The sequence below is a fragment of the Pogona vitticeps genome, chromosome 6 (genome assembly GCF_051106095.1).
Source record: "Pogona vitticeps strain Pit_001003342236 chromosome 6, PviZW2.1, whole genome shotgun sequence".
NCBI classification, from domain to species: Eukaryota; Metazoa; Chordata; class Lepidosauria; order Squamata; family Agamidae; genus Pogona; species Pogona vitticeps.
The window spans coordinates 19,326,880-19,343,917 of NC_135788.1; the positions used below are offsets into that span (position 1 = coordinate 19,326,880).

At 38.7% G+C, this 17,038-nt stretch overlaps 1 protein-coding gene across 4 annotated transcripts in view; it reads right to left on the bottom strand.

The window, feature by feature from the left end:
- The window catches only part of ARMC3 (armadillo repeat containing 3), a 79,324-nt gene that overhangs the window by 35,686 nt on the left and 26,600 nt on the right, over positions 1-17,038 (bottom strand). For all 4 annotated transcript variants that reach the window (XM_073003061.2, XM_020801685.3, XM_073003058.2 and 1 more), the window contains 4 exons: positions 15,270-15,464; positions 14,296-14,479; positions 4,173-4,325; positions 3,947-4,052 (listed from right to left, as the gene is read on the bottom strand). In XM_073003061.2, the coding sequence (XP_072859162.1) occupies positions 3,947-4,052; positions 4,173-4,325; positions 14,296-14,479; positions 15,270-15,464 (638 nt within the window). The remainder of the gene's footprint in view (positions 1-3,946; positions 4,053-4,172; positions 4,326-14,295; positions 14,480-15,269; positions 15,465-17,038) is intronic.

Sequence of the window (17,038 nt, forward strand, 5' to 3'; positions counted from 1 at the left end):
CATTTAAATTTGGACATAACTTACTATATTTTAGTTCAAATTTGACTCCCTTTGAAGAGGCCATGTGGAGAGAGACGTCACTGATAACACGGACTGACACAGCAGCACTGCCTTTTCTTGATGCTATATTTTCCGTATGATGGATCAGAAGCCAAGTAAAATATTGGACATTTTTTAACTGAACTGATAATTCAGCCATTTTAAGATATGTGCTTCTGCACATGCCTGAATGATCACCTTAGCTCCCCATTCAAAATTGCCACAAAGAAATATGTAACCATTGCCACAACTGCTGCTTAAACTGCATAAGAAACATGTTACAAACTGAAAGGGCATGGTATGTATTTCACGCCTTCTGTATAAGAATGTTTTGAACTGGTGTATATTTCTAATGAGACTACATATTGGGGTCAAGTAAGTTGGTGACCCACCAAGATGACTTATAATAAAAAACGAATCTGTTATCCTTAATTAAATTAGCAATTATACTGCTCATATTGAAAAAGATTTATCCAGTAGCACTTCATGGCTCCATGGCTATGAGTATATTATTTTACTGAATAAAAGATCTAATATGTTTATGATAAAATCTTTCTATTCTCCCTGTGCCTAGTCGGGAATAAAATATCCTCAATATCATTTTAAGAACAAAATTTGAACCATTATAAAGCTGGAGTTTAAACTCAATTATTATTCTGAAGGTTGTGTAGATAAAATCTAATTTAGGTAAACTGTTCCACAGTGGAATTTTTTTCAGCATCATGAACTGGAACTGAGCCAAGCCTTTTCATCAGAAAAGGGTTATTGTGATGTGAAGCAGAAAAAACTACTTTTTAGAATATGATGGGAAGAGATTTTTAACATCTTCAGGGGCCAGGAGACTAACTGGGCAATGAATGGAAGATGTGACCTATTAATTTGTCCAGTTCCATTTTTAAATATCATTATCCCACCACTATAAGCGTCAAGAGATCTGCCATCAGCCACTCTTTCGGACACAACATCCTTCTACAACATTTCCCTGTGACTGGTGTCGTATTGTTTAAACAGAGGTGGTATGGGAGAAGAAAGCAATCCACAGCGTAGCAGTATTTCATCTAAAGATTTGACGATGTTGTACAACAATAATAAAATATAACAACCACCGGTTGCCTGTGGTAACTGTGATTCTTTGGGTGGTCATCTGTGAATTCCCAGAAACAGGTCTCTGCGCCTGCACAATGGGCAATTTGGAACATTCTAGAGCTGAGCAGTTCAGGCAGGAAACTCTGCCCTCAGTCCTCTAAGCATGCATGATTCAGCATGCCTTGGCTTGAGCCTCTCAGTTCCAGTCCACTGCCCAAGATGTAAATCAGAACAAGACACCAAGAGGAGAGCAGAGTTATGTGAGTTCACAGGTGACCACTCAAGAAACCACAGGAAGAAGCAGTATTTCAGCTAAAGATTTGAAAGTGCAGTGCAGCAATAATAAAGCCACCTTGGATCCTTTAGGAGAAAGGCAGCATATAAATATTTTAAATAAATAAATAAAATGTAACAATCTGAAAATTCTGGCAGTATTACTACTCTCAATGAAAACGATGTCTTAATGCCACTAGCTCTATAACTATGAGTTCAGTTAGTTGAGTGAATTAAGATAATCATATTAATATATTTGCGAAGGCTTTCACGGCCAGGAACTAATGGTTGTTGTGGGTTTGTCAGGCTCTTTGGCGTATTCTGAAGGTCGTTCTTCCTAACGTTTCGCCAGTCTCTGTGGACGGCATCTTCAGAGGACAGTTCTCTGAAGATGCCGGCCACAGAGACTGGCGAAACGTTAGGAAGAATGACCTTCAGAACATGGCCAAAGAGCCCGAAAACCCACAACAACCATAATCATATTAATTTCTGTTAATTTGTATGGTGGAGGAAGGACTAGAAATCAACATATACAAATTGGATTGGTTACCCAATTTGGCTTTTAGAACAGCATCACATCACGTACTCCAAGAACCTTTTTTTCATATTTCTTTGGTTGAAGTACTTCAAAAGTTGAATTGCCATGCTTTTTTATATTCTGACTGAGGCCCTTATAAGCTGACACTGATGGAAATAAATGAGGGAGAAAAGTGCCTATGTATGCACATATGTGAGTAAGCATCCTAACAATTGATTTTATGACCTTCCCTACTTAATCTCATCAGGTTTTACCAACACAGTACAATGAATGCATCAATACTGTAAAGAAGTTGTGATGGTCATATGCAAGAATTGATATTGGCTCCCCAGATAACATTCTCCAAGTGCTAGTCAAAAATTCTGGTTCTGGAGTACATTCAGGCAAGACAACCTACACCGTTTGTCTCCTTTTCTCTTCTACAGGGTTGTGGAAATGCTTGCCAGTGTTCACAGTGGAATCAGGAAGGGAAGAAATGAGACATATAGCAGTCGTATTGAACTCAATTGCCAAACTTTTGTTTTACAGAATACATTAACTGCGTGACATAGGACAGTGATAAACATCATAGTGATAGACATTTTCATTAGCTTCAATAAACCTGTGTAACTGCCCCCAAGATTCCTCGACAGCAGAGGAAGACAATATATAGCAACAGCTTCCTTCTCATGAGAAATGTTACATTACATTGCACATATGAAGGGAACCCTACATAGACCAGAGGTAAATGTTGTTGTTGTTTTATTACATAACTCCACACACTTTTAGCTCTGGTCATGTACACCTCTAGAATGCAGATGCGGATGAGTTGCAGTTCTCATATGAGGAAAGGTTACAGTATTTGGCACTATTCATCCTGGAGAGCAAGGAGAGACACAAAGGAAGTGTGCACAACTATGCACAGTGCACAGTATAAAGAAACTAGGTAGGGAAAAGTTTTTCTTCTTCTACAACACAAAAAGTGTTTCACTGAGCACAAGAAGGGTCATTCATTGAAGCTAAAAGGAGGCGATCTGGGACAGATAAAAGGAAGAACAGATCTATTATGTGTAACAGTGTCTCTTCAAATGGTTACCCTGAACTCCTACATAAAGGTCTTGCACCTGTGTAGAGCCACATCTGGAACATTATAGAGTTGAGTATCATTTTATAGACCCTGCCCCCACCACACCTCTACTGTGCAAGTTCCAGAGTGCCTCAGCAAGGATCTCTCAGTTCTGAAACTACCACCCAAACAGTTAAGACAGGGAATTATCAAGAGGGGAGGAGGATGGATTGGGTGAGTTAAATGCTGGCCTCTCACATTTACAGGTAAGCAACCTGTTCTTTTTCAGGATTTCTATGACTTATGTATAAGGGTAACTGACACGCTCATATACTGAAGTGGGGAAATGTTACACCAAAACTAAAGACAGAACTGTTCTAACAAATGACACATTCACCTTCACATGGGCATAATGTGAGTTGAAAGTAGATGGCAAGACCATGTACCAACATGACAGATGTCCATCAGAGGTACTCCTTGGAGAAGTGCCATCAATGCCACCACACCACAATTAACTTTCTTGATATAATCAGTCACATGTCTTCCTGTACTTACTTGTTGTCATGAAAGACAACAGACTTCCTTTTGGAAAAGGATAGCTACACTTTCCTGGTCTTCAGGGAAGTAAGGTAGAAACGCCACTATTTATTTTATTCATTTTTAGCACAACTTCCCAAAATTTTCCAAATATACAAGGCTTCATGTTAGTAAAAATGCATGTGCCTCCAGATCACCAAGATACAGTAAATCTAGCTAGTGTAACTACACTGGAGCTAAATATTTATAGTAAAGACCTTTAATAAGGGATGATTCATTGAATAGCACAGATATGAGCATGTAATGCAAAATGGGAGCAACACAGCAATGTACAAGATGTCAGAAGTACATGAAAGTAAAATATATGTCTTGATTAAAGTGTCCAATCATCTCTTATTTATCACACACTTTATTTATCACAAGCTTACCTTGCATTGCCAAGATGAGCTGTCGTCAGATTAACCAGAGCTGTAGCAGCAGCTTCTTTCACCTCTTCATTGTCGCTGCTTAGCAACTGAACTAGCTGGGGAATTCCTTTGGAGAGAGAGAGAAAAAAATAGTGTATATGCTGTTTCAAATTAGCAATGGCAAAATTTCAGATCAGTAAACACGTTCTTCTGCATCATAATTCCATCTCCAGTATGAATGATTTACCTAGAGTTCCAATGGTTTGTTTGCTAGCCAAATTCTCACACATAGCAGAAACTGCTTGAGAAGCAGCGACTTTCGTTCCATCATTATCTGTTCCCAAAAGCGTGACAAGACATTTTTCAACTTCTTGTTCATTCAAGATTTTTCTATTTTCAGCTGTATGTAGAGAACAACAACAATACTGAGTCGTTATCAACATGAACATTTGGTAGAATATACTGGAAAACTGATGAAAATTAAAGTATTGCCTTCATACTGATTATGTCACAAGCAAAGGGGCTTTTTGTTCAGTATAACATCAAAAAACAGAATGATAAGGTACGCTCATCTCAAATTAGCCCTTAAACTTCATACAGATCCTGATGCAATCTTGACAATGTTTTCAGAAATATGGAAGCTTTAAGAACAGGTCAGAAGGATGCATCCCAATTACTAGCTATAAATACACGAACTAATAGCACTTACAGACTATGTTTCCTTTTTACAAAAGAATCTCTGAATTTATGCAGAATCAGAAACACATATGCCTTCCCCCACCCACTAGATCTGTATGGTATAATGCCATCCCTCAATTAGTCCTAATAGGTGCCATGTACATGAAAATTAAAAGGTCACTTTTCCGGTAGAGACGCATGTATTTGACAGGTTCTGTACAAATCAAATTAAAACATGGCCTAGCTATCACGGCAATCTAGTTCACTGCGTCTCTTGCACATTTTCCTCCACTCTTCATGCAGGATCCAGACCAATGGAAAGAAGATTGCACAAATGTCTTGTTTTATCATGTGAAACCCAGCGCTAGTGGATGTTCCATGATAGGACACTACTGCACCACATATCCAGATGTTCTCACCAAAATCAGAGTCACAGATCCTTTAGGACCTGTTGACAACTGAGCAAATGATTATACTCTGAATGCACTTCATAATTTATCCTTCCATAGATTTGTCTAAGGCTGCAAGGATGCACAAGTATAACCAAAGATGTAGACATAGTTCCACTTCCCCACCCCACCCCCATCAAATGGCCAATGAGCATTTGGATAGTTCTTTCTCTTTTGCTCAAATAATCTGATATTGTCAGAGTTAAAGAAAGTTAATTTGGAAGATTACTTAATATTATTTACACCAAATAAAATCTAGTATTCTGTGCTGGGCAGGAGTACTGTGATCTGGGTATGGAAGAGCTCTCTGTAGTTCTGTTGTTATGGACATCATTACCTTGTGTGGTTTAAACTCACTAGAACTCACAGCCTCTGCTGGGAAAGTGGAACCTAAGGGATCTAAATTATTTCCTGATGGCTGTTGGGGCATTTTCCGTTGCCATGATAGGCAACTTTGGTAACCTTAGTGGATAACCTACTCTAGGAACTGGGCGGGGTGTATGTCCTGGTTGGTTCTGCTGGCATTTCTGGCAACACCGATCTCAGTTATTTTTCTTGGCCACTGCTCTAGAATAGGTCTTGGAAGCACCATATTTACAATGATTTTGGACCTTCCTAAAGAAGTGAAATGGGGTGATGTTGGGGGATTCTTGTTCAATATGCTGGCTACTGGCCTGTGGCATCCCATCAGGTTCTCTTATGTTCTCCCTGTTCTTTCACACATACATAAAACTGCTAGGAGAAATTGTTTAGAGTGCTGGAGTGTGGGGCTACCATTATGCAAATAACTATTTCTCCTTTCCATTGCAGGAAGCTTTTTAGTTCTAAACTAGTGTCTGGCATCAGTAAGTAAACAAATGGAGGTTTTAGACAAGACAGAGGTACTCCTGGTCAGTTGAAAGCCAGGTCAGGCAATGTGTATTCAACTTGTACCGGGTGGGGTTACAGTCCTCCTGAAAACCAAGGTTCACAGCCTTTGTGTGCTCCTAGATTCATTTTTGAGACTGGATGCCCAGGTCACAGTGGTGGCCAGGAGTGCATTGACACAGTTATGAGTAGCATGCCAGCCATGCCTCTTCCTAGAAGTGTCTGGTCTGCTTACAGTGATGTATGCCTTAGTTTCATTCCATACAGATTACTGTCATGTGCTCTATATGGGGATGCTTTGGAGAGTTTTAAGAAACTTCAGCAGGTCCAGATTGCTTCAGTTAAACTACTGATTGAGTACTGAAATCCCTTTGTACAGAAACCTCACTTGGCACTAGTCCATTTCTGGGCACAATTCAAATCATAGACTGTGATCCTTTTAAATCCTAAACGATTTAGTTCCAGACTATCTCAACAAATGAAGCAAAAGACCCTATATGGGCCCTCCTAGGCTTTAAGATCTGTAGAGACCTTTCTCATGGTCTTGCCGTTCTCACTGGCATAGCTAGTGAGGGCACAAGAGAAAGTGGCTACTCACAGGGTGTGGAACGCCCTCCTAAGGGATGCCAGGCTGGCCCCCTTTGTGCTGTCCTGCTATCTACAGGCAAAGACTTTTCTGTTCAGGCAGACTTTTAGCAACTAATTGGCTGCCATAGAAGGGATTTTAATTTCAGGTATGTGAGAGTTTTTAATGTCATATAAATTGTTTTGATTGTTGTTTTAAAATGTGATATGTTTAATTGCTTTTTAATATTGCACTTCAACTGTATTTGTCTTTTTAAAATGTACATTGCCTTGCGTTCCTATATTGGGAGAAATGTTGGTCATAAATAAAATGAATAAACAAGTGCATGAAAATGCATTTGAGCTGAAAATAAGGTTCCACATTTGCATAAAAAAACACTTTCAGACGTTTTCCTGTTCCCAATAGAAAATGGGGAATGTTGCCTACATGTTTGCATTAAAAAGGCAAACCAACTCCTCAGCTTAAACATATTGTGTTGAATCATTAAGGAGAATTCAATAGTATACTTATGTACTCTGGGTACTTCTGAAAAAGTCTGAAATACATATATAATTTGGGTTGATTAACTATTCAGAATATGCATAGCAAAAACTTGATTCTAAATTTTGAAAAAAAAGGCATTAGATGCCTAGCTATTTCTGTTTCTAATCCACTTTTACACTTCACCAAATAAACAAATATAAAACTTTATCGAAGATAAGCCTTCTAGTAAAGTTTATGTTTGGTTTTGTTGTCTGTTTCATTTTGCATGAGTTCAAATGGTACTGAGAGACTTCTGAACTAAAGCAGAAATAAGGTTTGCCACACCAATGGTGTGTAACTACAAACACTCTGGAGATGGCATTAACTGGGATTACAGATTGGCTTGACATGTAATGGACTTTGCCTCTAGCTTGATGCTTGCCAACGCTGTGCGTAATCCTTGGTAATGGTCTCTAGGGGTCTCCAATCTTTAGTAATTTGTTTTTGATACAGTGAATTATTTGTTTCTTGGGAACTGGAATAGAAGTGCTTATTATTCTTATTGTAGTTAAAATGTTTTTCCCCAATTAAAAACCTGTTGTTGTTTAGTCATTAAGTTGTCTCTGACTCTTCGTGACCCCATGGAGGCACGCCAGGCCCTCCTGTCTTCCACTGCCTCCTGGAGTTTGGTCAAATTCATATTGGTCGCTTTGATGACACTGCCCAACCATCTCGTCCACTGTCGCCCCTTCTCCACTTGCCTTTACATTTTCCCAAACCTGTATCAGCTGTATTTAAAAGGAAATAACATCAATTGTTGCTTTCACTGTTGAAACTAAAAATAAGAGCCATTTGAATTGTGAATTTCATACCCCATTTCATTGACATGCTATACACCGGTTCAGCAGATGACAATTAGGGCTGCACTAGGGCAGAACATGGCCAAAGAGCCCAAAAAACCCTCAACAACCATAAGTTTCAGTTTGTTTGCCCTCATCCAGCCCATTACTGATGCCAAGCACTAGTTCAGAATCAAGACAGGTTCCCTGGAATTAGGTGGAATGGAGAGATAGAGTTGGGTGTCACTCACATACTGATGACACCGAACCCCAAAACTTCAGACAACCTCTCCCAGTGGTTTCATGTAGAAAGCATGGATGACAAAGCAGAACCCTGAGAAATGCCACAGGACAATGGCCAGGGCATTGAGCAGGAGTCACCCAGCCCCACCTTCTGAGTTCTCTCCTCCAGGAAGGACTGAGCCACTGTAAAGCAGTGCTTCTGAGTCCCATCCCAGAGAGATGGTCCAGAAGGGTACCATGGTCGATGGTATTGAAAGCCGTTGAAAGATCCAGCAGAACCAACAGGGACACACTCCCCGTTCAGTTCCCGACATAGGTCACCAACGTGACCAAAGCTGTCTCTGTCCCATAGCCAGGCCTGAAATCAGATTGACATTGGTCTAGATAATCTGCTTCTTCCAGGAATCCCTGGAGCTGAGAAACCACCACACGTTCCTGTATCTTGCCCAGGAATGGCATGTTTGAGACTGGTCGGTAGTTATCCAATACATTGGGATCCAGGGAGGGCTTCTTCAGTAGCTGTCTTATTACTGCCTCCTTTAAGCAGGCAGTGATCCTACCCTGCTGAAACAAGGCATTTACCACTCCCCGTACCCGATCGTCCATTCCTCCTCTGGCTCCTTTTATGAGCCAGGAAGGGCAAAGGCCCAGCACACATATGGTGGCATTCACCTCTCCAAGAATCCTGTCCACATCATCAGGCTGCACCAACTGAAAAGTATCCATTAAAACAGTACAAGCCAGGGCCAAAGTTACATTCACTAGGTCTATCAATTACAGCATCCAAGTCAGAGCGGATCCGAGTGACTTTATCTGCAAAGTGTCATGGAAATTCCTCACAGTGGGTTGTGGAGTGGTCAATAGTTTGTTCTTTTGGTGGGGCATATACTAAGCCCCCCAACCACTCACTACACATTGTTATTCTCCAGCCAAGTTCACAAATTACAGTAAACCCTGGTTTAGCACAGGTGTAGGCAGCCTGAGGTTCTCAAGATGTTTTGGAACACAATTTCCATCAGCCCCAGCCAGTATGACCCATATTCTGGGACTAGAGGAACTGTCATTCAAAATAGCTAGAAGGCACTTGATTGCCGGAATACTAAATGGTCATAAGCACAAAAATTATGATGAACAAACCTCAGCCTCACGCTCACATTCTCCTAAGCTTGAAGGAAGAGAACATGGGCAAAATTTGTTTCCACCTTTGAAAAGCTTGGTTTATTTTCATTTACAAACCCAAGGTCATGATCTAGAGCAGACTCTGATTTGTTAAACAAACTAATACTGTCCCTAAGGTTTGAAAATGGATTATTTAGAAAGTGATTATAATGCTATCAATTATTATTCAACAACTCTACTATATAACTTAAGGTGAATGAATTATACTTCTATAGAAACAGAATATTTTACCTACATGTACTCAAAATCACCCCTACTAAAGATTTCCTATTACATCATGACTTGTGGATAAGAAATGACATGAGAGGAAGAATACCACAGCCTTTAAAAGTTACTGACAGTAGAATCATATTCATTTATATTTAGAAGTCCCATCCCCCCCCCCCCGTGGTGCTTGTTTTAATAAGAGTGTATATGATTTTTTTCCACTGTTTTCCTAGAAACTGAAGCAGCTGCAGGTTGCAACTGCCTGAATGTTTTGGGTACTGCTATATTAGGTTACAGTTTTCTAAATGATTGAAACCTTTGCTCCTTGGGAAGAAAAAGGATCAAAAACACCTGCATATCATTGCAGACAATCTGATACCTTTAACCTCTCACTTTTCTTTTTGTCAGCTAAACACATGTTAGCTTGTCACAAAGGTAAAAGAAAACTTTCATAGTGAAACTACAGTGATTTCATGTGTAAAGAAGGGAATAAAAAATACATCATTGGTAATGACAGTTATAACCCGAAGAACAGGGTCATAAGTAACAGAATCCTGATCTGAGATGTTCTTGTCAGGAATCTGTTGTAACCTGTAGTACACTTTCAAATTTTTAATAATGCCTGTGGGATAAAGCAAAGCAAAAGAAAGTGGAAGAAAGGAAGGAGGAACATATGTTTCTTTTCCTAGGAAATCTGAAAGTAGTCATAACACATTTTTAGATTCAAATTTTAAAAAAACCACTGACTTAACACCCCACCCTGCCTTTATCCCAGTCAGCTCTCAGGCAGCTTTCATGAGAAAGTCTGCTAGAGAGAAAGTCTGATTTCTCTTTATGCAATGTGCAGTTTAGTTTTTAAGCATGTTTATTTTGGCCAAAATCTAGTTTGTTTTTTCCACAGTGCAACGGCTTTGTTGTACTTGCAGTTGTCTTTTTATGTCAATAGCACAAGGGGGCATTTTGAAGACTTCCTTGCACATGCATGAGGGGTGATCTCTTGTTTATGTACATCTCTGGAGCCATCATACATCTGTGGCATACTTATACTCTGTGATTGCTAATAGGATTCTTGCTATTAAGGTTTATGGGCCACAATTCAAACTGATGAAAAAACATGCCGAGAAGGGCAATCATGCAGCATTTTCCCCCTCGTGCATTTAGCCACTCGGCCAGTCACACACCAGTTTTGCAACCACAGAAAGGAGTAAATGATTACTTGCTTGCCCTTATGTGATCACATAAGTGAATGTGATTCTCTAACTGAGTTTACTTCCATGTCAGCATGCACAGGATTGCAGTCTTGCATCAAACAAACAAATCATATCCTTAGGACTGGCCACAAACCAGCAATGAGCAGCTCCTAAAATTCTTCACCATTGGCAGTTAGGCTTATAGAAAATGCAGCTCAGCAACCTCAGAAGAGCTATGTGTTTCTCACTCCTTGCATAAAATCTGTGTTATATACTGTCAAGTCAGAATTGACTTACAGTGACCTCAACAGGACTTTCAAGGTAACTGAAATATTTAAGGAGTGGTTTTACTAGTTCCACACCCCCAATAAACTTCCATGGCTGAGTGGGGATTCAAACCCAGGCCTCTTGAGTCCTAGTCTATCACTCTATCCACTATGCCACATTGGGTATCCCAAAAAGTCACCTCTATAAAATCTATAAAAAGTATCACAAACAATGGTGTTCATTGTACAGCCATAAGCATAGAAAAGCACAAAATCTGAGACAGCTGCCACCAATAGAAAATTTGATGGACTCAACCAGCATTCTGGACAATTTTCAAAAGGGACTGGATGGTACTGGACATCCTTAGAAGACACTCCTCTCAATTTAGGGATACTAGAAAAAGAGAAGATCTGGGAGGTTATCTGTTGGAATTTAAGCAGTTACGTGTAGAAAGGAAAGGCAGATCATGGAAGTACTACATCATACAGAATGAGGAGCTTTCTGACACTTGGAAGACTAGTCTTTAAGGGACCACAAGAATCTTCAGTATTTCTGCTATACCATATTACAGTGGGGTCTTGACGTGAGAACTTAATCCATATTGGAAGGCAGTTCTCAAGTCAAAAAGTCTGTAAGTCAAGTCTCAATTGACCTACAGTGCATTGAAAACCGATTAATCCCGTAACAGGCCGTTTTTGTTCCATTTTGTTTTTTTTCTGGTCTGTAAGTCAAATCTGTCTGCAAGTCAAACCTAAATTTTGCGGCCAGAGAAGTCTGTAACTCAAAAAGTCTGTAAGTCAAGCCGTCTGTAAGTCAAGGGTCCACTGTAACATGACTACCTGTTTGGGACTTCATATAGATTATCTAGTAGCTACTACTAGGAATATTGTTTCAAAAGAGAACCTGAAATATATACAGTATCACTGATTCAAGTTTCTGCTTTATGGTGCTTAGAATCAGAGTTACATAGATCTGCTGCTACTATTCTTGTATGATGAATTGGACAACAAAAAACATATCTTGGCACACTGATATCAGTTCTAATCTTTCCATGGTTTCATTAGCTCCCATAAATAAATCTAAAACCTCAACCTGCTGAACAGGGGAACAGAGAAAAATATGTAAAATACTGGAAGGCTAATATATAGCACAACATTAGAAGCTTTTCTGTATTAGAAGCTATGTACAACAAATACACATAAATTAAAGTAATAATGCTAGAGATGCTAGAAATAACTAATAACCGAGAGATAGTGGAAATAAGAATCCTCCAAGTCTGTCACAGCTTATGTCACCAGAGTCCCTCGAGGGACTCAGAATCCCATTATGGACAACGAAGAGTACATTATTCTTTATATTATTACATTTTGTTATATGGCACTGCAGTACTTTGATGGCAGCTTGACAAATCACAATATAGATGCAATTCAGAGACATATTTAAACAGCATTGTCAGGCTGAGTGCCAGCTAGGAATGTGCAGTGTGTTTGCTTCAGAATTCCACAATGAATTCAAAACACAGTGAACTGTCCATATAGACAAAGAATTATAAAATGAATATTTATAAAAGGATAAAACGAAGTGGTTAATCCACTGGGGACAATGATCTATAATGCTGTTTTAGAGTTTGTTGTAGCTTTGCAAGAAAAAAAAGTCAGCTTCCTAGTTGCCTGAGATAGCAAACCCTAAGATTATGAGAAGGCCTTAATCTTGGGAATGAAAAATATTTGCTAAGGGAAAACACACCTTGAAATCACAGTTGTATGTTTACATCACACACACAAGATTGGAATCTGAGACAACAATTTTTCTTTTGTGAAATATTTAACACACATGCTGCATATAAATGAAGGGGTGAAAATTTAGTAAGTTCTTCATTGCAGTACAGTATTTCAGATTTCAATTAGAGGTGTATGGACTGTATGCATGTGTTAGTTTGTGACATGACTGGAATACCTAATCTCCAGTGTGTTAAATTCTTATACTCATCTAAGTCACATGGGCCAGAATTCTATTGAAGATTTATGCCAGTGTAAATATAATTGCACAAATCATAGCAGTGAATTGTCATTTATTTGCAAGTTGCTGAATGAATTCTCAGTCATGTGAAAATTTGCATAACTAGCACACACTAGGAACACAAGTAGCAATCTGTCAATTAGCAGTGGTTCACCACCATGATTTAAGTAATTACACTTACACCAGCATAAAAGATTGCAGCCACTGAGTGACTGTACTGCAAGGCAGCAGTCCTATGTATATTTATCTAGGACTTATTTCCAACCAATATCTATAGAAAAGGGCTATATATTAAAAACAACAACACAAAAAATTCAAAGAGCATTTGCTGTGGTTGATTTAATATACTGAATGGAGCTATAGGTTCTCCTAATGAACAACCTCATTTGTTCTGTATTATGAGGGAGAGGCAATGTATCTCATCCCTTAAATGGCATTACATGCTGTAGGCTTAGCTTCACAGAAATATAGGAAGCTTCCTTCTATTGGCTGAAAGCCTGTTGCTTAATATAGCAACTTGCAACTAGAGGAGGCCCACTGAATCAATGGAACTTTATAGAGAAGGTGACTCACCAGATCCTGACTGATTCAGTGGGCCTACTCTAGTTGCAACTTGCTGTCCTAAACAGGATTTTAGCCACTGGGTCCCAATTTTGATTCATCTAGACCACTATCGTCAACACTGACTGGCAGTGGCTATCTAGGGTTTTAGGCAGGGTTCTTTTCCAGATTTACCTGGCAATGCTGGGGTCTGAATGTGGGATACACTCATGGGATAAGGGTCTGCTACTGATCTATAGCTCTTCCTGAACAATAACAAACGTTCATGTCACGGAACTATACAGTGGCTAAGAACTGGAAGAGACCTGACACAGTTGGTTTCACATTTGAGGAGAGGCCCTGCATAGAGTGAAAACTGCAGGCAGTAGCACTCCTAAGCAGTGTTACAATCAGCATCCAGGGACTAAGGATGCTTAGTCCAGCACAAGAAAAGACAAAAATGAAAATTAATATTAACAGCATATTGACAATATCCAAGGATGATGCTAAATCAGGAGAAATGTGACGTATTGGGCAGGAAGGTCTCTCATACCCACCACTGCTCAGAGCTCCAGGCTGCAATGTTTTTAAATGATGGATCTGGGCAGAAAATCACTAATGGGTGTTGCTGGGATGCAGGAGTCCTGGCAACTGCCCAAATATATCAAATTCTAATGACCAGCCTGTGATATGGTCTGACCAGCCTAAAGGCAGGATACCTTTCATCCCCTACACCATCAATTCATGGATCCAATCTTTTAATCATGAAGTGAAAACTTTGGCCACAAATACATTCTAAAGATTTTTCCTAATTTATACTGTAAGAATTCCAGAAGCAACCTACGATCATACGCTGCCTTAGCAATGGCTTTTGCTGCATTTTTCTGAAACTCAGGAAGAGTGGAAACTTCAGTGAAGGCAAGTAATTTTCTGAGACCTCCTGTCTCCTGTATCAGTTGCATAGTATCCACATCCTCAAGACAATTTGCCACTACTCCAAGAGCTTCTACATGTAGATCATTAAATTCCTAAAATATAAAGAGAAGGATTTTTTCTGAAGGATTAAAAGGTTTAAAAATGGTTTACTTAACTGGGTAGTACAAATATAATAGTCTTCAAGGGACCACATGCTTTTGTCTTTTTCATTTTGTTTTGTTTTGTTTCTTTGGATTTTACCTGTGTAGTACAATGTGTGTCATTTGTTTGCCCCCATTTAAAAATTTATTTATACCTTCCCTATGAAAATACTGCCCAATTATGTAATATGGCTTTCTGTAACCTTTTTAAAAGTCAGACTAGACCCAACCATTTTTCTATGGTAGATCTATGTGAACAAAAATGGATATATGGATCTACCAAGCAGATATAAGCAACCATGTGTTAGCCTATTTGGAACAATTAAAACAAGAAGGGAAAGTATTTCAAAAATTCTGACAGAAGAACAGATATCTTAATATTTCCATCAATACAGATGAGAAAAAGGCTTCATGGATTAACTTTGAGATAAATGTGGTAAATTAACAGATTTTTATTTTTTTTAAAAAAACCCTAAATTTTCTATAATCCCAACTGCAGCCAGATATAATGAACTTTAAAACAAAAATGCCTTTTTTATATCAAAAATTTTGTGTCATCAAATAAAACACCAGCATAATAAATGTATATATTCTGTCTCATCCGGAAACAAAGTACATCGGGATTTTTTCTCACACATTACTGCATTTTCTCGCACATGATTTTTTGCAGACTGAAATTATTCATTTCCTAAAAGTCAGTTCTTCTACCATGGGACAAGTTCTAATTTCATGTACATGGTACCTTAGTTTCAAGTATCTTGAAAAGGTGATCTAGTCCTTGATTTTCTCTCAGCATCACTCTGGTTTCTTTATCAGTGGTAATTATACCTAAAGTTTTGAGAGCTAACAACTGAATAATTGGATAGTCGGACTTGAGAAGTTCCAGCAAAGGAGGAATCACATTTAGTTCACGAGTTGCAGCACGGCTTTGAAAATCCTGTAGTAAAAACACCCAACAAAAATGATGTGAGTGGAAAACATAATACAGTAATACTTAACATATTGGGGCTTTTGAGAAATGACCTTACAAGAACAAATGCTGAAACATGGCATTCTAGTCTGTTGTCAAGTTTCCAATGTCAAAAATGATACATTAAACAGAACAATTCTCAGCAAGCCTCACTTCTAGATAATTCAATATGCATTTTCATGTTCTTTTCATGCAATAGTTTACATACTTTTCAGGAAGAAACTTAGAAAAACTGGTAGCACGTTGTGTTAATTTTAGAAGAGAGTCAATGCAATGCATTTTGATCACTCTGAGTGTCAGGAAGATATTTACATACTTCTCTGCAGTTTCTTCACAGCTCTGTTTCCTTCTTTTTTAAAAACAAATGAACAATTAAATGTTGAAAACATTCTCACTAAATATTTCATCTCATTCTAGCAATAAATCACCCCAAATGAGTGGCTGCTTGCTATGCAGTATTAAAACGGATAAAAATAAAAAGTTTTAAGTTACAAAACACCATGCTGAGCATGCTTCCATACAATTTCCCCTATCAGTCTCAGCAAGCACCAGGTGCAGTTGTCCAGATATATCTTACAACAAAGACAGCTAGATAGCAAAAGAGGGGAAAGAGCGAAATGTGATTTAGAATAAAGACATGCTCTGGTGCCCTAGAAAAGATTGAGCTGTGAATTGAATTCATTACTTAGTTGATTCACTTCATAGGCCGATCCACAACACAAGTCAGTTGGAGTGCTTGGACTTAAGCCAATTTGGTACCATTTAAGTCAATGGTGCTAAATCGGCTTAAACTTTAGTGTTTCAGCTTCAATGGATTATGGATCAGGCTATTAGACTCTGAAAAGAACCCCTGTACAAATGCGCTATTCTTTTGCCAACCAGCATATGGTGACATTAATACTGATTGTGAAAGTAACCAATTACAATAACCTTCCTTTCCTTATGAAAGGGAGCTGTCAAAAGCATTTACCAAGAGTTAGGAAGATGTGCACAATTGTGATGCGTTATGAATGAATAAGACAAAAACAATTTCTGATCCATTCCTTCTTCCTAAGGCAGCCATAACGCCCTTAGGAAGGATCAGATAATTTTTCTGTAAAATGAAAGGATGATAGATTTTAATGCATTTCTGTATTCAAAATGCTTTGCTTTATACACATGCAAATACAGTTTGTTTTAATTCATGCTAAGCACACTTAATTGGAAGCAAATTCCAGTGGAATCAATGGGACCTGCCATTACATAACTCACTTCAACCCAATGCAAGAGAAATCCTCACATTACAGTTCACAGATGTCACTACCCCACCCAGTGTTCAGAACCTGCATGCAGAGCCAAGACATGCATGCAAAATAACAGCACTACTTTAGGAGTGAAATGGGGATATCAAACTCCTCCTCTTACTTAATGTGATCAGCAATATGAGCAATACTGTGAGAAAATAATTTTTGGAGTCAATAGTCTCAGTAAGAGCAACTTTTTCATCCTTAACGTGACTTGTTCCAAAATGAAATACTCCCAAGTTTGAGAATCTGCATGTC